Genomic DNA, 26268 nt, shown 5'->3' with positions numbered 1-26268 from the left:
AGCCAGAGTCAGCATTTCACAGCACTGCAGATGCTAGTTTTGTGAGCATGCTGCAGGACACTGTTATGCTGCCACTGTGCAAAGCTCAGCATTCACAGGGCTGGGAAACCTCGCCCAGAGGCTCTCACTTCCATGAGGACAGTGTCAGAGCATTGGCCTTTCATAGACTGTTCATGTGGATGTAGCATTTTCACCTTTTTTTTTAAAGCTACATGGATCGCAAGAGTTACAGTAATCAGTGCACCTTCTTTTCATTGACATTACCTGCACCCCTGGCTGTGCAATGAACTGCTGGTCTTTAGCTTCCACTGCTAGTTCCAGACAATTGCTCCCTCCCCAGGCTTCACAGGAATAGGTCAGCAGCTGCTCAGCTAGATCTTCGTCATTGCTGTAGCACTCGGTGAACAGCTCTGGAGGAAAGAGGCAACCCCACACTGAGCTCCAACTTCACACTCAATTTCCCACCAACTCGGATGCAATTGTCTTCAGTGACTTCCAGAGTATAATATTTATAATATTAAAGCATACAGAGACAAGAACTCTTTCCACATTTTCAGCATAGTAAAACAACGTGTGCATTCCTTTACAACGCCGCTTGCCTGAAAAACTGTAATACTAAATCAGCTCACAGAGAGAGAGCATTAAGCTGAGTTCTGCACTGAAAAATTGCATTAAAAATATGAACTTCTACTCAAATGACTCAGTGTATCTGCTCATTTCATCTTCTTTTCATTCATTTAGCACTGATCTAATGAGTTATAGTCAGTCTCAGTAGTCCCATATTAACAGTAGGATTGAACAAGAAGGGCGGAATCTGGTGCTTTTTCATTGGGAAACACATTGCAAACATAGTTGTTTTAGAAAAGTCACAAGCATCTTATTCTGCCCATAGATTTTTGCCCCTAACAATGTTCTTGTATCTGTGACAGAGCACAAGCGTCCTGAAGAACAATCCAGACTCTTTGAAAATACACCAGCCTTCATTTGAGTAACTTCTCTCCAACAGTGCACTTCCCCAAGCATTTCACAAACAGCTGTGTCACTGTGACTGCAAAGATGCACAAATACAGAGATACTTTCAGGTGGTATTACCACATACACTGCAATATGTGGATAGATCTTGAGAGACAGAGTCCAATGGGACCTGTTCCTTTCTAAATGTCTTGCTAAATAATCATGCCTGAGGGATGCAGAGACCTTTAAGAAAGTCTATTTTAGCAGTCTTTGCCGTATGAAATAGGAGTTACTTTCTGGTATCAAGCAAAATATTTTCAGCGTTGCCATGTGCCACTTCTTAGTGGCTAGTGAAATAGCTTTGTAGTCATTCTGATATACACACAAATAAAAATAAAGTTAGAAGTTCAACAGGTCCATCTAGTCTCCATGAGCCCCAGAAAAGGAACAAACAAGGTCTGCTTTTAGAAGCAGTAAAACAATATCCATCTGTGGAGATTTTCAAGATTTGGCTAAATGAAACCATGGCTGAACTGATTTAGTCCTGGTGGTAACACCACCTCAATGAGAAGATTGGACCAGAGGCCTCCATAGCCTTTTCCAGCAACATTTCTATAGCTTCCCTACTCAACCTGCAGGGCTATTGCACTTTAACTGTCACCTAATCTGACTGATGGTGATGACGGCAGATTGCTGGGTAGCAGTGCTGTTACAGATCCACTGTTGTCTGCATCAGGCAAGAGAACAAGGCTATAATCTGCAATAAAGCCCCAGAGGCAACACTGTAATCTATCTCCTTCCAAGTTAAGGAACCAAGGTCCTGCTCCACAGGGTGCACCACAGGTAAGCTTGAATTTATAAATTGTGGATGCTACAAATTCATCCCTGTCCTGGTATCTGCCAACTGGCTTCCATTTGCATGTTTCTCTGAATAATTTGCAGGATAACTAGACACTGAGAAAACACTAGCATTATTGCTCAGGAAATGGAAGTCCTAAAAAAAAAAAAAATCCCTCTACTCTCCTGTCACCTATCATTAAAGAAGAAACTATTTGCCATTTCACACTTCAGCCTACAAGACGCAGGGCTCAGTTCTGAATTATTGACAGTCCTTACAATAGGAGAAACTGAAGGTCTTACAAAGGAAGAAAAATAACTGAGCTAGATCTCCATTCTCAGTGAGCGACAGCATTGCTTGTCATCTTAGAAGGAAGGTGTGTGATTTTGCATTCCAGAATTTAGGAATCCAATCCACTTTTTACCTCAAATTTATTCTTATGCCCCAAACATACTCCTGCTGCAAATTTGAAGGGTGGCTTTTCTCAACCTGAATATTATCAGCACTCATGCAGAGAGCCTCTCTTATTCTATACTCTCCTTCCTATTTCTGGGCACCCTCTTCAGCCTTGCCATTAGAGCTGGGTAGCTTTTCTTCCCAATGAAAGGAACTCTCTACCCCCCCAAAAAAAAACCACAACACCCACTTTTTGAGGCAAGCTGTTCAGACAGGACACACAGCTTCTACTGGGAACAGATGGTGTGGAAGAGATTTCCAAGCAGTAAAACACATTTTGACATTAAAGGGAAGCATTTAATATTGGATATCTAGTTTTCTAAAGTTCTCTTTCTACTTCCTTTTGAGATGTCATTCCTCTTCTTTAAAATTCAGGCTGGATTTCTGGGCAACTTTTCAGGCAAATTGAATGAATTATCTTGCCTTGCATTTTGGTGAACAAAACTAGCAGAGTTATCAGTTCTGCTTTGCACAAAATAAACACATTACTATGCAATCATTGGTACACACCAGACCCGGGCATCATTAAAACAAGTAATGTTCCAAAAACGGAAACAGTTTCCTGACCTCTGACCCATCCTATTAAATTTCTAAAGGATCTAAAGAAGGCACTTACCTACTGCTCTTGTCTCATACTCATTAGCGAGTTCCTCAGACTCACCAGCAGCATTTATATCATTCTTCACCTTTGCCATGCTTTTCAGGAGCTTACTGGCCCCGAGGGCTGCCAAAGTGCAACCTCTGGTCTATGGAGAGAGAGTTAAGTCATGCAAAGTCCTCTGCAAAGGGAATGTGATATTTAAAAATTATCCCCCTGTTTTTTTGCAGCTGCTCAGTTCCCGGTCAAGACTGACAAAGGAAGATACAGTTCCACAAAACAAAACAGTGTACTGGTTTGATAACAACTTTGTGACCAGGCTGAAGATGTCCGGTGTTTGATAATTCTACATCAGCTTTGCACCTCTGGTTGAAGAGTCACAAACAAGGGTCTCGTCTGTCACAAATTACACTACCATTTGCACTGTCCACTAATCTTGACCAGTTGGGTGTACCCAGAACTGCCCAGACTACATTAATCCATTCCATTCAAAACATCTACACGTGCTGGGAAGAAGCACTGTTTTGGACACGCAGACCAATGTGCATCTACATGTACAGGGAAGACAACACACTGTTTCAGACTTGAAAACCAACACGAGAAGGAACATCCATTAGCTTTGCTTGCATTAGCCTCACATTTGCAGCCTGCAAACTACATATTTGATAAATTCATCAATAAATATACCACCTAATCAAAATTAGAAATGAATTTCAAACAAATACCTGGGATCAGAACACATCCATATCGTGGAATGGGTGGGAACTCAGCACCCAAGCTTGAACACAGATGAGAACACACAACTATAGGTAAATGCTAGCTTGGATGGCTGACTCATGCATGACATCATGAAAGGAAAATACAAAATCCACACCCAAACACAAAATGGGTAATATTAAACCTACTTACAGACCCATCTAGCAATTATCTCTTGCACGTTTGTGTTTGAAGATGGATCCAGAGCCTTCAAAGGCCTCAAGCCAAAGACAAGGAACACCACTGCACTGCTTGCAAAGAGGAAGACAGAAGAATTCAACTTACTTGCTCCCAAATGACTTTAGACAACTCTTTCTTGTTCTGAAGAACTGACCAAATAAACAGAGCTTGCAATGGGTGCCTTGTGATAGGACACTCATCCTGAAAGAAAAAGCAGCAACTCCTCAGAGCTAAGGTCACCAAACTGTTTTCAACTGGAACAAATCCTAGCCTGCCACTCTCCTGTTTTCATATTTTCTTCCTTTTACAGCCAGCCCACCGATCCCCTCTCGGCTATCTGGCACTTGTCACACACTCATGTTAAGTTAGGTTATACTTTACATTTATACTAAATCCTTATATTTTCCTATTTGATGTGGAAGAATCAGCCTCCCTGTTTTTTCTAAATGGGCATTAAAGGACATTTGGGCCAAAGTCACTTTCTGCTTTAACCCATGGGGTTCAGATAGCCTCATTCACAGCTTGACTTTGTGTTTAGAGAACACAGATTAACATCCTCTAAAAGGAATAATAACTTTATACCAATATGCCTTTTGTGTTTAAGCGAGACCCTGACCTTCACAAAATCTTAAACAGAGAGGAATTTCTATACCACCATCGTTGCGTTAGAGCAATTAGCTCCTGGGAACGGCAAAGTCATGACAAAATGGCTCCTGAACAACAAAACTTTTAAGAACCACAGGCTTTGGTGGAAAAATCTCAAAGCTAACCAGCATTTTCAAACCAAGCTTCCCCTGAATGTCACATGTGTTGCATTGCATCTCTGAAGTCAACAAGTGCCTTCAAAAGTTTCCTATCTGATGCCCGAGCTCCAGTTTTGAAACTCAGATCTGGATCTGATGTTTGGACCTACTGTGCCATAATAACTACGAAGTCTGGTAATACCTGACAATGAGATACAAGTCCAAAAGGTGCTTGACACCCTTGCAACAAGCAAGGTTTAAGGTACAGGAGTCCATACCAAAATATAACAGTCAAAATTCCTCATACCCAGCTGGCACCCCTCTACCAGACTGAATTTATATTGGTATAAATTGCAAGCATAACTAGAGCATTGATTGCTCTAATAGAAAATATTTCAACTCAACACCCAAGCTCACCCATTTCTCTTGTAATTAAATGACCCTTACATGCATTTGTAAAATGGGGCAGTATCTTAAATGTACAACAAGGCTGAGATTGGTATAGTAGGATTTGCTTTAACAGAAACAAAGTAAAATTCTTGTTGTTTTTTTTTTTCCTTTCAGGGGACACACAGTGGAATCAAACTGTTCATCACTTACTGAAAGAGGTATCTCCATCTCATCCTTGCTATTTTTGTCATCTCTTTTGAGACCTCTTCGGAAGTCTTCAACCATCTTCCACGCAAATGTGAGGAGTGCATCATTATAAGAGTTCTTTGCGATCTGCAGGTTCTTGAACACCAGGCTGCTGAAGTTGTTTGTATATAGCTCTCTAAGGACCTCTGTGGTAAGGAACTTCCTCAGATTCAAGCCATTTTCCAGGAAGAGACGGACAAATTTGGGCCGGTCTTTCACTAGGGCTGTGAACATGACATCCTGTAGGTCAGCAGACTAGGAAGAAACAGAAAAGCAAATATTAGGGAGTACATGAGACACGTAAAACTTAGCTAAGGGCCCAACACGTAGCTAAATGCCACATTTTCCTTCATGCTGCCACATTTTCAACAAAATAAGTTTATCCTGTGTGCAATTGCCTTTGTTGGACAGCCTAGAGTACTTCTGGCATGGGCAGATAATGTTTGCAATAAGTGATGTCAGTGCAAGGAGGAATAGACACTCTTACTTATGATCACAGTGGTTGGGGTGCTGAGATAGTGGCTGCTGTTACGATATCTCTGTTCCCACTGCTCCCCTGTCCCACATCACAGTACTCAGAAGCGGTCTCTACCTCCCAGTTTCGGTCATTGGTGAAGATCTCATCACTGGCCAGGTCCAACTGGTTCCACTCAAGCAGCAGCTTCAGCTGCCCATTCCAGTTATCTCTGTCGTGTTCATTGGTGCTGAAAGCTGCAGAGGAGGAACAATCCTCTAGGTAAAAGACCAGAGACAGAAGAGCTTCTTGGCATACTTGTTCATCTCTACATTTCACACCCTACCTGACAAGACCCCTACCATGTGTCTTTTCTGAAATTCATGCACATCTTCCTGATTGGTTTTTAGAGGGTGCTGGAGGCTTAGAGAAACATCCAACATAGGCCACAAATGAGCTGATAGGAGTACCTCATCAACCAAATTCAGCACACCATTTCTTTCATGCTCCTCAGTGTCCTGCATCCTCTACGCAAAAGAAATTCTGTAGGATTCCCCATGGGGCCCTACACAAGACATGTCATGAGAAGCTGCAATGTTCATAGGCTTTCTCTATGCAGAGACAAGAAAATGAGTTCAGCCCAGCAACTTTCACTGAGTAGCACTTCTGCTCTGCTGGAGTAGTAGAGAGCCCAGGTCTGAATTAATCATGGTAGCAAGCCACTGGATTTGAAAGAGTTAGGAAGCAACCCTGCACACTGACTGTTAATTAACTGGCTGCTTCTCTCCCTGATGAATGCTGGTCAAACCTCTCCAGTCCACATATATACCAAAAGACACTTGATTTTACATTGCAGGATGTTGAGTAATCCACTTCTGCAGTTTAACCAGAAAAGATCCTTTGCTTGGCTTCCTGACAGCTTGTTGTGTTGCATACTTATGTGCTACTCTGAGATGCTAACCCAGCATCCCTGAACCTCTGCTAAACACCTTCCCAATTATCTGGACTGGGTTTTGATGTCACCTACACTAACAGATCCCATAATGCTGCTGTAGCTTGTCCACAACACTTCAGATTAAGATAAGCTCCACACTGGCAGGAGCTTAACTCTAGAGCCATGCCATGTCTCTAAGGAAGGCTGTTCTAGGAAATAAATAGCCATTTTTCCACCTATTAAAAAACCCCAAACAAATAAACAAACAAAAACCCCACAATCAAAACAGAAAAACAATTACTTGCCTTTGTACAGAGCAAAAGAAATGGCATTGCTCACAATTTCATCTCCAGCTTCTTCTATTTTGATAACTGTTAGTAAATGAGGGTTCTCAAGGACTTCCTTGATCTACAAAAAGAAAGAGTTCCATTTCAAAGCAATCTAGGCCATTTAGTAGTTGATCTCCTAGACCATCTTTAAAAGAAATTTCCCATCACACTGTAGCAAAGCTGCTTCTCAGTCCTATTTCCACATACAGTTAAAATTTAATCAAGTCCAGATAGAAGTAGATAATGAGATTTAAAGTCACCAAAGTACAAGATTAATTATCCTCTGAACATACTGCAGATAACTGCGATTCCCCTATGCAGAACTTCATAACCAAAAAGATATAATCTCAGTAATGAGAAACTACTTAAAAAGAAAAAAAACAGATTGTGACAGCACAAGTTTTGACAAATGTCTAGCAGCTTATTACAGAACAATTTCTACCTCCTTGTGCTTTGTCAGAAACAGAGGTCATTTCTCACAAAACCAAGCCTTATAAAATTACTTTCATTCTACCACATAGAAAACAAGTCGTTCTTGATTGCAGGAGGAGGTATGCCCCAAGGCAGCTCAGCAGAAGCTGTGAGGAGTGTGGCCAGGTGACCAAACAGGGAAAACTGCCTTCAGCAGTTCCACACTCCCCAGTGCAGAGCTCCTTCTGGAAACCAGAGGCTCATGGTCTGCTCAGAGGGCAGTTCTTCCTCTTTAGGTTTCAACGCCACAGCGCCCAGGCTCAAAGTGTAAGTTCAGTCGCAGTGTTTGCAGGACTGTCTCTGCAAAAGGCCATGCCCTGTTCCTGCCCTTTTTCCTGTAAGCTTCTTATTACAGAGGAGAAAATTGTTGAGGTTAGAAGATAGCTCTGGAGATCTAGTCCAAGCCCACTGCTCAAAACAGGATCAAGTGTAGGAGGCTGCGCAGTGGAACTTGCAGGTTGTCCCATGGACTCACTCTGCCAAGCTCTGACCAAGAGATTTGACTCAGGCCTTCCCAGAGACAACAGCTGCTTAAACTTCAGTACCAGAAGCTTTGTGTGGTTTATGTCAAAGAAAACACACAGAAGAGTTTGAGCATCTGAATTCCTCTCTGGGGCCTGTAAACAACTTGCAATGGTACAGTCATAAAAAAAAAAAAAAAAAATAAATTTTAAAAGTTAGGGACAGGGGGTGGAAAGCTGAAAGAAGGGACCTCAAGTGTACAGGAAGCAATATAATATTTTCCATTCCCCATTATGAACTTTCACTGAGGTTTGAATATGCAATCACTCCCCACTCGCTGCTCCCCACTGTGAGCGTGGGTAGGAGATAATTAACCAGGAGAGGAAAACAGAATGAGACCCCAGGATAAAGCATTGGGCAGTTAATTGACAAAGTTAATTAGCTCAAGTTAATGGATTGTTTGGTGAGCTGAAGTGTTGTTGGAACTAAAACTTCTGAAAAAATAACAGACCATTAAGATTTTTCCGGAGCTCCATTTTCTTCTGTTCCTATTAAGGAGAGCAGAAGTGTACCTAAAATCAGGTCCATCTGAAGGTCAGATAACCAGAGAGTTACAACAATTTCCTGAGACTGGCCCAAGCAACCCAAAATAGCAGATGCTGTCCTTAGTTCTCCAGTTTCCCCGATCTCCAAAAAACACTCTTGTAATAGAGTTACGTATGGGATCCCAGTGGTGACTACATCCTGAAGGCTCTATCTCTGGTCAAAGAGGCAAAGCAAAGCAAAAGAAGAATTTGCTGGTGTATGCACAGTGCTGTATCTTCAACTGCATCCCATGTACACAGTACTAGTAATTCAATGCTTTATTTAGCAACAGTGTCCCAATGGAGACAGTGTAAGGATGCTGCTGTGACGAAATATTGACCAAGTAAGCTGCTAGTCCTAAAGGACCTGCTCCTAGTCTGTAAGGGAAATCTGTCCTGCCTGATATCTTAAGGAATTCAAGAATACAGACAAAAACTTTTGGAACAAATGACAGAATCCTAGAGTAGATTCACTAAAATGTGAAAGTCCATCAGGTAGCAGTGATAACCTTTTTTCCCTGAGCAATCCTGCAGGATTTAGCAGCGCGAGGCCTGATTCAGCAAATATCCAACTTCTCCACCTTCACAAAGTGTGCAAGGGAATTGCAACACAAACCAACACATCAGCCAAGAGACACATGCAGCAAGAATTGCAAGCAGACTATTACAAAGCATCTGGCCTTCGCTCTCCTGTGCCCAAACCTAAACCCAGACATGTGCTGCCTTTCCAAAATAATGCCATTCCCCACCCCTTTTGTTCCAATCCCTATAAAATAGTACAGTTTGGAATTTTGCTTTTTTAAATCCTGTTAAACGCACACCTCATGGATACATCACGGCAAAGAGCCCTGCATATCCTACAGGTATCACCAGACAGTAACATCCCTGATTTGGAAGCCACTGGCTGCTCCTGACCTCCTGGTTCCTCTACCCTTCTCCCAACTTTCAGCCTACTTAGCTCCCTACAGTGGCAGACACTTACCCATTTGATCCAGCTTTCAGTCTCCTCTTCTGAGAGTCTTGAAATGGTGCGAGGCAGATACCTGAGCAAGCTCTCCTTGACACATGAAGAAGCAAGAGTGCCTTCTGCCTCCATCAAGCTAGCAATAACATCAGCAATCCGGCCAGAGCCTTCCACCACAACACAGGGAATCTTACTCTTGATGGCCACATTGATAGACTGGGAAGCCAAAGAGGGAGACGTGAACACTTGAAGTATCACTGTGTTACTAGAGCCTACTATTCAGTGAGAAAGCCTAGAGACTGTAGGTTTGACTTAGGTGAGAAAAAACAGAAACCCATGATCCAGAGTAGTATTTTTATTACTACCCACTGATACCTTACCAATGACAACTCTTTAAAACAGCATTTCTCTAATGACAGAGGGCTATGAAGAGCTCCACAGAAATTGAGGGACAGAAATCACCATCTGGCAAATTTTAGAGTTGAGTACCAGATTAGGAAAATTGCCAAGTGGAAATAGCATTCAGGACATATTGCAACACTGCATAGCTACAGTCACTGCTGTTTTATGGCACAGCATTGCTCAAGTATCACCACCACTGAGTACAAGGACTCTCGCTTTATTTCCTGGAGATGCAAGCAGCAGGTTTTTTTTACACAGAGATCAATTCTGTACCATTAGAACATCAAACTCCAATGTTAACATCTCCAAAGTAGCTATTTATGTGATTTTTCACACAGCAATGTTGCACAGGGCTAATCGGCAAGAAAAAAAAAAAGGTATTGTGTTGAAATAATGATGGAAGGACCATTAGAGCTCCGGTTGCAAAGACCACAACAGGAGACACTTATTTCATTTTCATCACTACCACTGAGAACACAGTCACCAGAATATAAACTGTCTGCCAGCAAATTGTACAAAAGGAATCAATGCAAGTTATCGTCAAACACTGGAAAGACAGAACATCTATTAGCTATCTGAAGAGACAACAACAACAAAAAAATCATCCTGGAGTCATCAAAACTGTGAGCATATTACTCCTGTCAATTGGACAGCAGGTCTGTGACAAAAGCACAATGTTTTTTCATGCTGGAAATAGTCTAGGAGATTACTGGTGTGTGGAATATAACTGGTGTGTGAGACAACTAGGGAAGGTGCCCTCCTGGACCTGCTGTTTGTGACCAAAGGACTTGTGGGTGGTATGACAGTTGGAGGCCATCTTGGGCACAATGATCACAAAATGACAGTTTTCAATTCTTGGAGAAGTAAGGAGGGGGGTCAACTGAACTGCCACCTTGGAATTCTGGAGGGCAGACTTTGGCCTGTTTAGGGGCCTGGCTGAGGCAGCCCTGAAGGGCAAAGGAGTCCAAGAAGGCTGGGCATTCTTGAAGAAGGAAATCTTAAAGTTGCAGGAGCAGGCTGTCCCCATGTGCCAAAAGATGAGCCAGCGGGGAAGACCAGCCTGGCTGAAAAGAGAGCTTTGGCTGGAACTCAGGAAAAAAAGGAGAGTTTATGACCTTTGGAAGAAGGGGCAGACAAGTCAGGAGGACTACAAGGTTGTCATGAGGTTATGCAGGGAGAAAATTAAAAGGGCGAAAGACCAACACAGAACTTAACCGAGCTACTGTTGTGAAAGACAGTTAAAAAAAGGTTTCTATAAATACCTTAGCAACAAAAGGAGGGCTAGGGAGAATCTCCATCCTTTATTGCATGCAGAGGGAAAACATAATGACAAATGATGAGGAAAAGGCTGAGGTACTTAATGCCTTCTTTGCCTCAGTCTTTAACAGTAAGACCAGTTGTTCTTGGGGTACCGAGCCCTCCGAGCTGGAAGACAGGGAGCAGAATGAAGCCCCCATAATCCAAGGGGAAACTCTTTGTGACCTGTTACACCACCTAGACACACATGAGTCTATGGGGCCGGATGGGATCCACCCAAGGAGCTGAGGGACCTTGGAGGAAGTGCTCACCAAGCCACTTTCCATCATCGATCAACAGTCCTGGCTAACCGGGGAGGTCTTAGTTGACTGGAGGTTAGCAAATGTGACACCCATCTACAAGAAGAGCCAGAAGGAGGATCTGGGGAACTACAGGGCTGTCAGTCTGACCTCAGTGCCAGGGAAGGTTATGGAACAGAGTGTCTTGAGTGCCATTACATGGCATGTACAGGACAACCAGGTGATCAGGCCCAGTCAGCTTGGGTTTATGAAAGGCAGGTCCTGCTTAACTAACCTGATCTCCTTCTGTGACAAGATGACCCACTTAGTGGATGAGGGACAGGCTGTGGATGTTGTTTACTTGGACTTTAGTGAAGCCTTTGACACCATTTCCCACCACATCCTCCTGGAAAAACTGGCTACTCTTGGCTTGGACAGGCATACACTTTGCTGGGTAAAAAACTGGCTGGGTGGCCAGGCCCAAAGAGCTGTGGTGAGGAGAGCTAAATCCAGTTGGTGGCCAGCCACAAGTGGTGTTCCCCAGGGCTCAGGGTTGGGGCCAGTTCTGTCTAATGTCTTCATCAGTGATCTGGATGAGAGGATTGAGTGTGCCCTCAGTAAGTTTGCAGATGACACCAAGCTGTGCAGGAATGTTGATCTGCTCAAGGGTAGGAAGGCTCTGCAGAGGGACCTGGACAGGCTGGATCGATGGGCCGGGGCCAATTGTGTGAGGTTTAACAAGGCCTCACTTTGTCACAACAACCCCATGCAACGCTACAGGCTTGGGGAGGAGTAGCTGGAGAGCTCTCCAGAGGAAAAGGACCCAGGGGTGCTGGTTGACAGCTGCCTGAACACGAACCAGCAGTGTGCTCAGGTGGCCAAGAGCACCCTGGCTTGTATCAGGGATAGTGTGGCCAGCAGGAGCAGGGAAGTGATCGTGCCCCTGTACTCAGCACTGGTGAGGCCACACCTCAAATACTGTGTTCAGTTTTGGGCCCCTCACTACAAGAAGGACATTGAGGTGCTGGAGCGTATCCAGAGAAGGGCTGCAAAGCTAGTGAAGGGTCTGGAGAACAAGTCTGATGAGGAGCAGCTGAGGGAATGGGGATTATTTAATATGGAGAGAAGGAGGCTGAGGGGAGACCTTATCACTCTCTACAACTACCTGAAAGGAGGTTGTAATGAGGTCAGTGTTGGTCTCTTCTTCCAAGTTACTAGTGATAGGAAATCACCTCAAGTTGCAACAGGGGAAGTTTAGACTGGATATTAGGAGAAACTTCTTCACCGAAAGGGTTGTCAAACATTGGAACAGGCTGCCCAGGGAAGTGGTTGAGTCACCGTCCCTGGAGGTATTTAAAAGAAGGGTAGAGGTGACGCTTAGGGACATGGTGTAGTGGTGGACTTGGCAGTGCTGGGTTAACAGTTGGACTTGATGATCTTAAAGGTCTTTTCCAACCTGAACAATTCTATGATTCTTACCAACTAGATCAAAGTAGTTTTCTTAAGAACGGTCCAGCTAAAGTGCATGTTTTATAGCACAGTGAGTTTAAAAAACAGAAGCTTGAAACAGTTTTACTTCTCCTCTGCTGAAGCTGATTCCTGTCATCATGCAGAAGTCACAGAAGCTGAGAAAAAGGGAGTCTTTCTTCACCAACACCACTAAGATTAAGGCATGGGAAGGACAGATGTTCACAGCATGGAACCTGCTATGTCACTTTGGGTTTGGGCTGAACAGAGACTATTTACTCCTTGAGAAGGTGGCTTCACCTACAAATGATGCAGACACGAATATCTCCATGTAATAGTAACACTGATAAATAGCCAAGAGACCAGCATGAACCCTTAATTGAACTATCATCCAGTTACTTTTCAGAAAGCACTCTTCCCAGGAATTATACCTTGATTTACCAAGGTTTTTATTCACTCTGATTAGATGGCTAGTAAGTCTGTGTTATATATCATTTCTTAACAGTGAGTTTGAGGTAATCAATGCTGCCCAAGTAACTACATATGGTTTCTATATGCATGGCATATAGAAACAGCTCCTTCAATGACGGTCAAATCCTCTCTTAAACATTGGTAATTTGGAACTAAAAGGACAGATAGGCATATTCAACATGTCACTTTCAGCAATGCTTTGCTCTAAACCTGAATGGATGCTTTAGTTTCATCTTAGGACCTCTGATTAACACATTGAGCTCTGCATCTGTATTCATCTACAATCTACCCATATGCAAAGCTAAAATTCATGATGTGAATAGAACCAAAACACCCAGGAAACATACACAGAGGCTGGGATAATGATCTGAAGTTGCACGGAGTGTTTCAGACTAATTGATTAATGGTAGCAATGAAGTGGTAACAGAGACTGTTCTTTGGATTCACATTGATTGTCATCCTGACAGGCAAACCAGTTTGATTAGCCTCAATGTTAACAGCATAGCTCTGGTAAGAACAGGTAGTACCAAGATCACCACTTCAAGATAGATAATTATAAATAGCACCCTGCTTCAATTTTACCGACTCAAACACTGACATACTCCCTTCATTGCACCCTACCCTCTTGCAAAACCCAGCCTTCTTCCCAGCTCCTTATCAAGGCCCTTCAGCCCAGGCTACATCAGCTCCTCTTCTCACTGTTAGTCAGAATCATCTCCTCAGCCTCACTGTTATTGTTCCCTTCCCTTCCCACAGAGCCTGATTGCACATCCCCTCACTTTGAAATCCCTGGTGCCAGGTCCCTTTGTTCCCTCCCCTTCTAGGGGTCAGAGTCAGCAGAACCCTCCTGCCTTGCTCAGCTGCCTAGATTTCAACTAGGTGCAGCCCACAGGTCTCAGGGGCAGCCATCGCAAGCCAGTCCACGCAAGCTCTGAGCTGATGTATCTCCAGCACAAGCTGATCTACCCTGTATATTACAAGAGAGCACTGATCTCCACTGAGCATAGGCAAGCCAAGTTTTCTCAAACCACAGTTAAGGCAAACTGGTATAAAAAGGATCAAGAGCTACATGGCTGACAAACGCTCTTCTGATTGCTGCTCAAATAAACACAAGAAACATACATTTTTGTGCTGGATTTGTTATGGAAGAACCAAAACAACTGAACTGTCCAGCCAAAAGTTTTCCAGTATGTCAGCCTGAGGTAGAAATTTTGCACAGAAAATTTTAACTGAAACAAACTTCATAAGATTAAATGCAACTGCAAGAAAGATCTTTCTATAGCAAGTGATGGGTAAGCTTCAGTAAATAGTAGGACAGTCTATCATGTTGCTTGTAGAGTAATCTGTCTTAAATATTAGAGCAACATCCCTAGTGTTGCTCCTGGAAATAAGTAAAAGAAATAAACTTACTTTCAAAGTCTCTTTCCCTCCACCTTGGGCAAAACACACAATTGGAATCTTCCCACCATAATTAGATTCTGTGAAACATGCCAAAAAGAAAAAAGGGGAAAGATTCAACGCATTAGTGCAGTTTCAACAACTTATTTTTCCCTGAGTTCAGCAAAGAATTTCCAAGCAGTTAATGCAGACACTCCCTAACCATGTTGATTTTGCCAAATCTATTAACAGCTCTTCCTGTTTTTAACAAAAACTCAGTTTTAGCTAACATTCTGCATAGCTGGCTTCAGACTCCTTTTCCAACAGATGCTTTTTTTCCTCCCAACAATCATAATTTTTACTAAAATTAGTTACAAAACATGTGATTTTATTGTATTTACTTACTGCTTTGACTATTTTGAGTCTAGGTATAAGGTTCTTATCACAAGTTGAAGATTCAGAACCTCTGACTTCACATTTTCAGTTGTAAGGGAAAGCTAAGAATCCTGTAACTCTAGGAACTAGCGTTTAAGAGACATACCAAATTTCATAAAGATTCTGGGTGCTTCATCATGGCTAACAGCAAGTATGCTTCAGCTGAGGTATACAGTAAAAAAAAAAAATAAAATCAACCAAACAAAAAAAAAACCCTAAGAATTTGCTGACAAGGCTTTTGGGGTTTTTTCCTATTTTGACAAAGAAGGGGCTGAAAGAGAAATTATTTAGATGCAGGTTGCAGACGGATCAATCACCCTCACAAATGAATATTTTGTGAAAAGCCTAATTTCACCTCCTGTGTAGTTGTGCTTCAGCTACCTGGAATTCAGTGCCTGGTAGGAAATATGTAGAAGGGTCAACTTCTAACAGATGGCCCATCAGGAAGAAAGGGAAGGGCTGTATTGCTGAAATGGGTCATCTGCTGTGTCCCACAAAGGACTGTTGTCACATACAGAAAGGAAGATGAGGGGAGGAGTATTCCTCTGAAGAAGCCTGGTTGTTCCTGAAAGTGCTCAAGATGCAACACAGTTAACACATCCCTTCCAGCTCAGCATCCAAGGGATGCTACCACTACCCTGTTGTTCCCAGAGAATCGCTGTGCATCCGCCCCAAAGCACACAAGGACTAATAAGGAATTCTGCAACCTGATGCCCACACCTACCTGGGATAACCCGCTCCGAAATGTACTTTTCTAACTGAGTTCGTACTTTTGCCTCTATCGTGGGGTGTCCATGGGTACCATTATCAACCAGTAAGAGATGGGTATGATTATTATCCAGGCAATAGAGGGGGTCTTTCTGGAGATCATCCATTATGTAGTGGGCCAAATAGTACCCCTAGAAGCACAAGCACAGCATTTAACAGACATCCAAGGACAGAGCATGCACAAGCCTTCAAGGACAAGGCAGCAACAGCTGAACCCCTAGCCATCAACTATTCCTTGTTAGTTAGGAGTCTGGACTTTCTGACTCAAGACAGTGCTCATGGCAGTCCCAACAGCAACAAAAGGCAGTGAGAGAAACCCCATACAAGACCACAGCATAAATATTTGCAGATATACTTTTTCTTTACAAAAGCAGCCTGATTTGAGATGATCCTCTCATAACTTCACCTCAGCCAATGGAAGAGTGGAAGTTATTTGCAAGTTGAGTCCTTTCAGAGATACTGTTAGGCAATGCATGCTTCCTTCAGCCACCAGAAATATTAAATCTGTGGGAAACTTATTTTCAACACCTCACAGAACCACCAAATTTTTTAGGTTTAAAAGGACATCTTGAGATGATCTAGTTCAAACCTCAAAGCTCCTTAGAACCCTCAGTAAACTAAACTGCTTTTCTTTATCTAGCAGAATAATTTTTAGACATGTTCTGTAACATCTAGAGGACAGAAGTCAAGGGATCTGACAGACAGGACAACAGTATCGATAAGCAAGATTCTTACAGCAGGAGCAGGTACAACGTGTCTTAGCTCATGGGAATCCCCACTACAGGCTACTGTGTAGAGATTTCACAGCAGCTAGAATAACAATGGAAGAGGTTATTCCCTAATGCTTTGTCAGATATTAAATTAGGGCAGCTGAACTTACACATAGACATGCTAAGCCCACAGCTGAAACCACATGTGGGTCCCCCCACCAGGCCTGACATGTGCAACCATCTCAAATATGAGAAGACTTTAGTCTCCTCCTGTTCTGGGAGGAGCACCTAATGTTTCATCTCAGTGCTACATACATTGTGGAAAACCTGGTCCCAGGTTGAATCGTTTAGGATAAAGTAGATCAGTCTAAGCAGACAGACACCTTACTATGTTACCATCGCACTGGAAAGCATTCTACTGAGTTCTGCTTCACCAGAGCCTAGCGCAGATACTGTTATTGCTAAGGGCAGTAGTCAGTCAGGGACATAATTTGTATAACTGACCGCCGAGCCTCCTTTTCGTTTCCCCACCAACCCGTATGCACTTCTTACATCATTATCACCACTGCGAATCAGACTTTCTCGGTTCGAAATCATGCCCCAGGCTGCTATGCCAATAGCCACCACGTTCTCCTCTGAGCTCCGACTGATGGTGTTGTCTCTGACCACTTCCCCAATGTACTTCATCAATCCGTAATGTGTGCCTCCTGTGAAAATCCAGGCACCTGGGGACAACATGCAATAACCTGGGAGAATGTAGTGGAATACCCACCCCGCTGATGCTTTAAGATACAACAACCCAATCCCCTCTCTCAAGGCCTTACCTCAGAAGAGGCATTTATTCTTCAATTAAATACAAACGATATGCTACACAACTTACCTTACGTTATCATGGGCATCCTGACAACTAGCTCTTAACCCTGTTACTTCCACACTGTTAGGTCACATTTGCCCCATGTGCACCAGCCGAGCAGAAACAAACCAAATGCTCTGCTGCCCTGCTGACCCTTTGAGCTGCTCTTGCCAACAACATTAAGCAGCAATAAAATAATACAGGCACATATGCAGGTCTTTACCTTTGGACTGGGCAATGTAGATCAGCCTGCTGAATATCTTGCGCATCCGGGGCTTGAGTGCAAAGTTCTTCGCACCCCCAGTGACAGAGATGACAAGGTTAGGGGTTTTCAGGTGCCAATGCTGGGTCATGAGATCATAGAGTGTTTCGGAGTCTGTATCACATGACAAACGGATGTACTTGGGCAAGAGAAAAGAGGAGAAACAAGTAAGCAAGAGATAAATAACAACAGCTGTGAACAGACCAGGAATTGTATTTCCTTCTCTAATGTACGCTTTTATTCCAGCAACAGGTAGAAAAGGGTAAAGTGATGATGAACCAGAGCTTAAGTCTTTGTTTCTTTCTCATCTTTACGCTCCCCCTACAACGAGACACTCATAACTAGGACTTGCAACGTGATCTCCGCTCTTGACAGCTCAGTGCTCAGGTCCAGAGATAAGGCACAGTCTTACTGCAAGCAGAACAAAAGTACTTGTCTTGGATCAGCAGCATAGTGAAGAACATAACTGCTGGCTCTAAGATCTTCCGGCTCCACCATTTCCAGGTTCCGCCCAAAACTACAACCTGCACCTCCAGCACCCTGGTCTGTCAGGTCAGTGGGTAGTGCAGTGCACAGGTTACACTACCATGTTCCGCCACGTACATCTTTAGTTTGTCAGCAGCAAAATTGTGCAGCCCTGGAAATACAATTTTTGCCATTACCAGTAAAAGTCCACAGGCTTTGTACTGAACGGAGAGTGCAGATTTTCAGGATGTTTGGCCTGAGCTGAGTACAGCTGTGATGGCAGTCGCCTAGCAGTGTAACAACTATTGTCTGCATTTGATTTGCTTTAGGTTATAACAGTAACAAATAGTTATTCTGCAGGGATTGAACAATTTATGGCCAGAATAAAAGGTGGCATGGAATAATGCAGACAAAAATGACAGATGCCCCAGTCTGTAAAAACAAATCACAAAGGCCAGTAATGGTCATTATTTGAGTGCAACTTTGTGAATCAGGTAAAACTATTTTTAAAAATAACAAATACAACCAAAAGAATTGTATAATTCAGAACCACTGAAAAGAAAAGAGCATAAGCAAACTGTCTTGAGAGAAATCTCTAGAAAGAACTCCAAGCAAGGATGGGATCCCTGTGATCAGTACTGAAAACATCCCTTCAAAGACCTCAGAAGTCAGCATAAAGCCTCCAAATCCTCATTCCACTAGAAGAAGACAAGAGCACTGGCCTTGGGATTCAGAAGAGCCTTGGAAGGATGAATACAACACCAGGGAGGCTTACGGTATAACAACTTTAACTGTAACAAAGCTGTTTGTAGCTTGGATTATGGATTAGTGGTAGCACTGTTGTAAGTGAATTACTAATAATTACAGTCTTATTTTGATTACACTATTAAAGCCTTAATTTGACTAGCTACAAATTCCAGGCACCATGAGCATGGCATACTCATCACAACACATACCCACAACAGCATCTTAAGTTAATACATCACAAATTTATCAAACTCGTAGTAAAACTTTAACGCTGTACAAGGATGCCGTAAAGCACACTAGAGAGATAAGCTGGCTTCAGATGGACCTACCATCTCTCCATTTATGTAAAAGGTTCTCTGGCTTTTTTGCTACGCTATTTAAGAGCCCCTTTGCAATTTCATCACTGTTAATAGTTTAGTGCAATGGACTTTTGGAAGACAGTCATGGCTATACAACCCATACCAGGGGATGAAAAGGAGTAACTTGGACCTGAATCGTAGTGGATTTTTTATAGATTGCCCGCTATTTGGAGGAGAGTTAAACTAAGGGGTTAGTCTGAGGAAGAAATGTCCTGTCTTGAGAGGCATTTAACTTGAACTAAAGAACATATTAATCTGTTTCAGGAGGGGTTCCCAGGAGTAGTCATTGCATCTGGCTCAGAACAGCACACCACAGAGGAAGCCTCACAGGCTCCAGCAGCTACAAAGGAGAGCTAAGGGACTCTCACAGCTTCTGCTCTCAGAAGCATCAGACGCATGCAGCCTTGGTTGTTTTTCAGGAGAGGATCCCCCATAAGAGAGGGGGGCCTGACAGAAATATTAACTGCTCCAGAACTGGTAAGCTACCTCCACAGCAAATCTTATTAGCTCTGTAGTTAGAGGGCATTTCTCCTAAACCCTACTGATAACGCAAAGTACCTCGTACCTGTATGACTGCCTTTGTTCCATCAACAGGTACCGGCTTCCAGTTGAATGACTTGTTTTCATCTATACAAGTCATTTTCATCTAAAAAGCAAGTACCAAATAAAAGATGCCGAAGCTGACTTGCCGAAGCTGACTTGCCCGTACAGCTTATCTCGTTCTCTTGTACATCACAATAATGTGCAATTGCAAACACACTTCAGTTACACCTAGGTTTCATTCAATGTACCAGCAACTATACCTCTGGCACTTGCCACCTCCAGAGTCCTTTGCAGGCTCTGTTCATGGCAATGAACCCCTGGGTTCAGCCACTTCCTTTCTCCGAGGTACAACGGTGCCATCTCCTGGTACAGCCTGCTGGTGCACCCCAACCGTCACTGATCCAGCCCTCAAACACAGGCGATGCCAAGTGTTACAGTAGCTGAACTCAGAAAGGTATTCCAAAGAAGCATTTTTCAGATTGAGGGCTACCAGAACATAAAATACAGCAATTGCAGCGTCCTTGGATGTTACAGGATCCGAGCAACACTGCAAAAATAAGCGAGTGCAAACAGGATTTATTAAATGTAGAGATTTTATTGGTCTGTTTACATCTAATGTTTCTGCTCAGGACTTTTTAGTACTTATCCATCCTAAAAAGTAAAATGTGGGGTATAAAACTCCCATCCCTCATGGATAATAATCTGCTGCTCTTAAGTTACCTTAAGTTTACAGTTTTCCCCACTGTGCACAAGATCAAGAGAAAATATTTTGCGAAGTTTAAGACCAGCAGGTACCTTGCAATATAGGGAATGAGAATGTGGAACAGACACATAACTCCAGCCAATGTGCTGAATGGATGGATTAGCAGACTTACATTTGAACAAACTATGCTCTGAAATATGCACAGTGGCATTGAGAGCCCTCATGAAACAACTATGGGCACACAAACCAACTTCCAGGGTGGGAAGTGGGACATAACATGAAGAAAGGACATTTAAGCTTTGAGAACTCAGAAATTTGGGATAGAATTAAAAAATTTCTTCTTTCAGTAAAGATACACAGCAGCTTACAACACAGCAGTATGAAGCTAAAATATGCTTATCAACAAATATGTGAAGTGCTTGGATCAGTTTAAACATGATTCAAAACCTTCGGTCTTACTTCCCACCCAAATGCCTCTTTTCTGCTACTTTGCATAAAACAAACCCAGTTAATTTACATAGCATGCTCTGATTTTTCCTCATTTATTTTGATTGTCTTAAGCAAGCAGTGCTGACAGTAAATATCAGTCATTCAGAAGAGGCAGATGAGCTCAGCCACATGTGACTTCTCACACAGTATCAGTATAAATTATCAGAAACAACAAGAGCAGCTATTTTTTTCTTTCTGCCCCTCTGCTATCCTCACACCAAGGGTAAACAGAAGAAAAAAAAAAAAAAAGAAAAAACCCAAACAGAATAAAACTTCTGAAGTTCCACTGGTATCTTACATCCCCATTGAATTTACTGTCATTGTAGGATCTCCAGGGAAATACTATATTCAATTTGTTATGAGCCTGAGCAAGCTGGTCTCTGTGGGTATGCTTTGAGCAAGAGTTTTGGCTAGAAAACACTGGAGAGCCCTGCCAAACAAAATTACTCTATGAGGGTGTGGGGCACACAAGCCCATTCCAACATCCCACAACATCCTTCAGAATGTCCAGTCCAAGGCATAAGATACAACTGTATGGAAAGGAGGAACACTGTACATCCACAGACTGCAACGGCCTGCACATAGAACAGCTAGGAACGAAGGGCATACAGGTCAGCAAGTTCTGTAGGCAGGCGTTGGATGATGTGCTGTGCAATGTTAAAGCCATTAAGAAGCACAGGTGATGGTTTTATGGAGTAGCATGCCAGTACCTGCAGCTTCTGCACTGAAAAGTACAGACCCTCTGAAGAAAGGTCTTACCTCCCTACAGATATGAAATCCCTATGGTTATCACCTCACGGATCCTGCTGCATCTTCAAAGTCAAAGCATGTTACACGTGATCCTCTCCCAAGAGTTGCACCGGTGCACACCCTCACACCATTTTCTTTCTAAAGCATAAGTTAGTCCACACTAGAAAGGTGCAATGTTCCAAAAAAACAGCCTTGTCTTGGCATTAAAGTCAGGAACAAAACATCTTTATCAGGAGCTTGATCATTTGGGCTCTTAAGCTTATCATGTTGGCTTCATCACTGAAGATGGGTAAAAGGGTAGTAAGTTGCGCCTCAACACCATGACATTTCAGTATACATGGGGACTACAAAACAGCCACTGTAACTTCACACTGAAATAGTCCTTCGGGGACCCAACTTCCATACAAATCGTTCCACTGAAAACAGAGTCCCAGTGAAAGACATCACAGATCTAGTTTAAAATTATTTCCTCCTAGCCCAAGACCTTTAGAATTGTATTACAAGGCAAGTACAGTAGAACTAGCTACAAGAAAAATAATAATCAAGCACCATCCTCATTCACCCATTCTTTTGCCATGCCTGGAAATAGATAACCTCTTTTCACTCCCATTGTTGGCCTATGAAACAAACTTTGTTACCTGTTATCAAGGCTTGAGAAATCAGCATGTCTCCTTCAGAGCCAAACTCCTTCCATTCCCATTAGAATAAAATCAACTTCAGCTGCACCTTCCCTACTTTGCAAGGGCTTCCGCTGGCATTGGATTCAGGACTCCGAATACAGCTCACCCAACAAGGGCCTGATGCATACCTTTAGTACAACCACTTACCTTTCCTCTTTTTCCCATGTTTTCAAACTGAATGTCCCCAAAGGCATCAGTAGGAAGTTCCTTAGTGTGCTTCTTGTAATTCCATTTTTCATTGGTATTAATCTGAGTGCCCTCTACGTGTTGATTTTCAGCGTATCCACATTTACATAAGTTACTCCTGAAAGAAGAGTGAAAAGGCACAAAACCCCACAGTTATAATCTTAAGCACAGAAAAGTAAGCTCCGATATATTTATTAACAAGAGAGAAACTTTTCACAGCTGAAACCTTCTGTTCAATCAGGACTTCTCTAAGAAGTGTTATTCGGCAGCAAACCTAGAGCCTGTAGAATACAGGGTGCCTACCATAGCACTCCCGTCCAGTGCAAATTCTGGGAGCACGGCTGTACAAACACAGCAAACCAAGCAGCAGGTGGAGCTATGGAACTAGCTGTGCATGGGACTCTACTTGGATTTGACAAATTAACAGCAAAGAGGAGCCAACTCTCAGCTGAGACCAGCACCTAATCATGCTTGCTCCTCCTATGATCTGCTTCTCTCTAGCAGTCTGTGCTGAGAGATGGGCAGACACTTCTGGATGGGCCGTACCTGTGTGACCTCTTTCATTATCACACACCAAGAATCTGCACTTTAGTTGTGCAGGACTAGTTGGGAACCTAGGAGAACTCTTTTCCCAGGAAGAGCTGCAGCACAGACCTTGAAGTCTTCTGCATAGCCAAATCCCTGCTTCCTCAGAGGGCATGGAAAAAGGGTCCTTGCTTATGAAAAGACAGGGCTGACTGACAGCAGAGTAAGCATTATCAAGAGCAGTAGGAGGGAGCAAGTGGGGCCCCTGCAGTCTGAGTTAACAAGGAACATCAGGTAAACACTTGCACAATGTTAGTTTTGCTAAAGCACAAAGAAAAGTAGATGGGGAGACAAAGCAAGAGGAGCAATGCTATTAACAGCACTGTGCAATTTGGCAATATACGGGGAGAGGGGGATGCATTGGCCCAAAAGGATTAAGATGAGGAATTAATTTGTGTGCTTACAGTGACCTTTAGAGCTAGCTTACAGACTGCAAACATGAGACTGAGTGCTCCCCTGCGAAGACTGTTGTAAAGGTAAGTCACAGCATGCCTCTCTGAAGGAGAGAAAACTTATATGGTTCCTTCCACTCTGCTGTAGCTTGCAAATAAAACCAGTGTACCTTAAAAATAGATAGACAAAAATCCCAGCATTAAGTAAACTAAAAAAAATTAAAAATAGTGTTTTTCACCTTTATGTCATCCTTTTTTAATTGCTATTTTTCGTGTTTTATAAAGTACATAGTATCAGTAGAGTAGTAGATATACATAGTTTATAAATAAACATATATTGGGGGGTATGCTCAAAATTTTTTTACTGATGGGGGTGTCCAGTCAAAATAGTTTGGAGAGCACTGGTCTAGAGCTGGAAGAAGCACTCCAGGGTGCCTGTCCAACTTCCATTTTTTTGACCATGACAGCAGAATACCCCAGGCATATGCAAACAAGCAGCGACAGCGCAGGGACTTGTACAAGTGAGGCTGAGGTGAGGTGGCCCTGCTAGATTCAGACTCTTATGAAAAAAAACCAAAAACTTTGCTCCCCACCCAACCCCTGTCACATTTCTTAGTGGGCAGAAATACCCTCACCTCCCAGCCCCCCACACCTGTAAAACAGGAGTAAAAAGTCTGCTTACATTGACTTGGTGTCTTTTGTAAAAAAGACACATTCTCTCTTCTTAAAGTTTTCTTGAATGAAGTTGACCAAATCCTTGGGAAAAAAAATACTTCAGATAACTCATAAACAGGAAAAACCTCAGAAACAGCATAGTCAGTTTAAACACAAAGTAAAACCAGTGCAAATTCACAAGTCTCATTTCTCAAAGCGGATGGTGGGAGGCAACTAGAAAGTACTGGTGGGAGCCAACAGGACACAAAACACTACTTAAAATCATAAATAGGCATTCCAAAAAAACACGTGATATCTGTATTTTCATATCTGTCAAGTGCAATATATACTAAAGAGACAAAAGATATGGCTTTCCCCTCAAAAAAAAAAACCTCTTGAACAGCAAAGCAGATTTGATACCCTAAGAGTTGCTGGAGATCCTATTTTAATTTCAGCTTTTAATCCAAAAGACCGACACAGAAAACATCTTACTTGAATTCAGTGGCACAATACGGTAGCTGTAGACTGCAGAGCATTTCTATTTGCATGCATTGTCATGTTTTCAAATAATTTGCAGCACTGACAATATTTTTCAAACAGTGGTTAACTCTAGGCTAGATGCTGCTTAAAAGACTATGGCAAACACTTTTTCCCAAGAAAAAAACCCAAACCACCACCATCAACAGCAACAACAACAACAAAATACATTAACGTCCTCTCGGGGAGGGGCTATTTTAATTCAACACAAAAAGACCCCAGCAGGAGACCTGACCAACTGAAGTCATGCTTTATGTGAGCTCAATGGAATGCAAAGCCTCTCCAGTTTGTTTAACCATTAACTCTCATATTAACCTTGAAATTCCACAAGTGCAGGGGGAACTTTCAAACCGGGGAGATGCAAATTCACTCTTAATCTGCCTCTGCAAACTAGCAAAGCACGAAAAGTTTCTCACTTGCTGATAAAGGTTTGGAGATTTGGGTTTTTTGTTAGTTTTTAAGCACAACTTGGATTTGCAAGGCAAGATTTAGCTTGGGATGAAAAGGGAAGACTTACAGCTACAGTTAAGTCTACCATTTTGACTGCACATTGTAGTTAAACAGCAGTTAGAAGAAGTTATTCCAATTGGAAAAGCATTCTTTGAAAAGGACTATAATATCCAAAACAAAGAAAATGAAAAGGAACATAATGAGCCAGTAAAAGCCACAATGATACAAGACCAAAAAAATAAAACGGAGGAGGAACCACTTGCTAAAGACCTAAGAGCTAGTCATTAGGCCTCTTGCGTGCCCATCAGAAGCAAGAAATCTGCCAGACAATCGCTGTGATCAGCAAATGATTGAGGCTTTTCAAGGGATGTTTACCATAATTATACGTTGTCTGCCTTTGCTATCAAGTTCTGTGAAGAGGTTGGGGTGGTTCTTTATAAAGACTGAGGATTTGTCTCTAACCAAAATATGAAAAAGGATTTAAAACCAGAAGGGGCTAAGAATGTACAATAAAGAGTTACAGGGATCAAAAGGAATGCAATACATCCTTAGACTTTCACCAAGTCAACAAAGCACTGCTACTGCTTGATGGGTCACTGGCTAGAAAGACTTCTCCATAAAGGGGAAACTGGGGTGGGGGGGGTGGGACAAACAAAATCATCCCTCTCCTGACATGACCTAAATCATAACCCTTGGGGGCCACACCCAAGACAACACCCAAGTTTATCAAGGATGTAGCAGATACTCACAGCATCACTGCAGGACACATCTATGCTGCGAGACATGCTGGAATAGAGGAGTCTGGAACTCTCAAAATTGCCGTTTCTTCGGTGTCGCATGGTGCCCATGGAAACCTGAAAGAGTACAGGGGAGAGGGAGATGAAGAAGCAACGGTCATTTCTTTCACTAGATAAAATACAGCAAGGACACTTAGTGCCCTTGGAAGGCAAGGGAGATGATATTCAAATCCAGCATAAAGAATTAGGATGTGTATTGATTCCTTAAATGTGAAACTAACATCCAGAACAAATATTTTCTCTTATTTCATACCACAAAGAGACTTTCCTCTTTCTTTCCCACTCCAATAAC

The 26268-nt window shown here is 42.6% G+C and overlaps 1 protein-coding gene across 1 annotated transcript in view; it reads right to left on the bottom strand.

Moving 5' to 3' along the window:
• Positions 1 to 26033, bottom strand: part of TRPM8 (transient receptor potential cation channel subfamily M member 8) — a 47774-nt gene extending 21741 nt beyond the window's left edge. Inside the window, exons 1-14 of the mRNA XM_075094140.1 lie at positions 25929 to 26033; positions 24221 to 24294; positions 22523 to 22679; positions 17601 to 17778; positions 17077 to 17249; positions 15771 to 15945; positions 14645 to 14712; positions 9378 to 9575; positions 6855 to 6957; positions 5754 to 5872; positions 5126 to 5416; positions 3888 to 3983; positions 2865 to 2994; positions 265 to 410 (exon numbers count right to left, since the gene is read on the bottom strand). Of these exons, the coding sequence (XP_074950241.1) occupies positions 265 to 410; positions 2865 to 2994; positions 3888 to 3983; positions 5126 to 5416; positions 5754 to 5872; positions 6855 to 6957; positions 9378 to 9575; positions 14645 to 14712; positions 15771 to 15945; positions 17077 to 17249; positions 17601 to 17778; positions 22523 to 22679; positions 24221 to 24294; positions 25929 to 26027 (2007 nt within the window). The 5' untranslated portion in view covers positions 26028 to 26033. The remainder of the gene's footprint in view (positions 1 to 264; positions 411 to 2864; positions 2995 to 3887; positions 3984 to 5125; positions 5417 to 5753; positions 5873 to 6854; positions 6958 to 9377; positions 9576 to 14644; positions 14713 to 15770; positions 15946 to 17076; positions 17250 to 17600; positions 17779 to 22522; positions 22680 to 24220; positions 24295 to 25928) is intronic.
• Between the last annotated feature and the right edge of the window lie 235 nt (positions 26034 to 26268).

The sequence above is a fragment of the Phalacrocorax aristotelis genome, chromosome 5 (assembly GCF_949628215.1).
Source record: "Phalacrocorax aristotelis chromosome 5, bGulAri2.1, whole genome shotgun sequence".
Lineage (NCBI taxonomy): Eukaryota > Metazoa > Chordata > Aves > Suliformes > Phalacrocoracidae > Phalacrocorax > Phalacrocorax aristotelis.
Note: the sequence above shows the minus strand (reverse complement) of the source record. Positions and strands in the feature narration are given on the sequence as shown.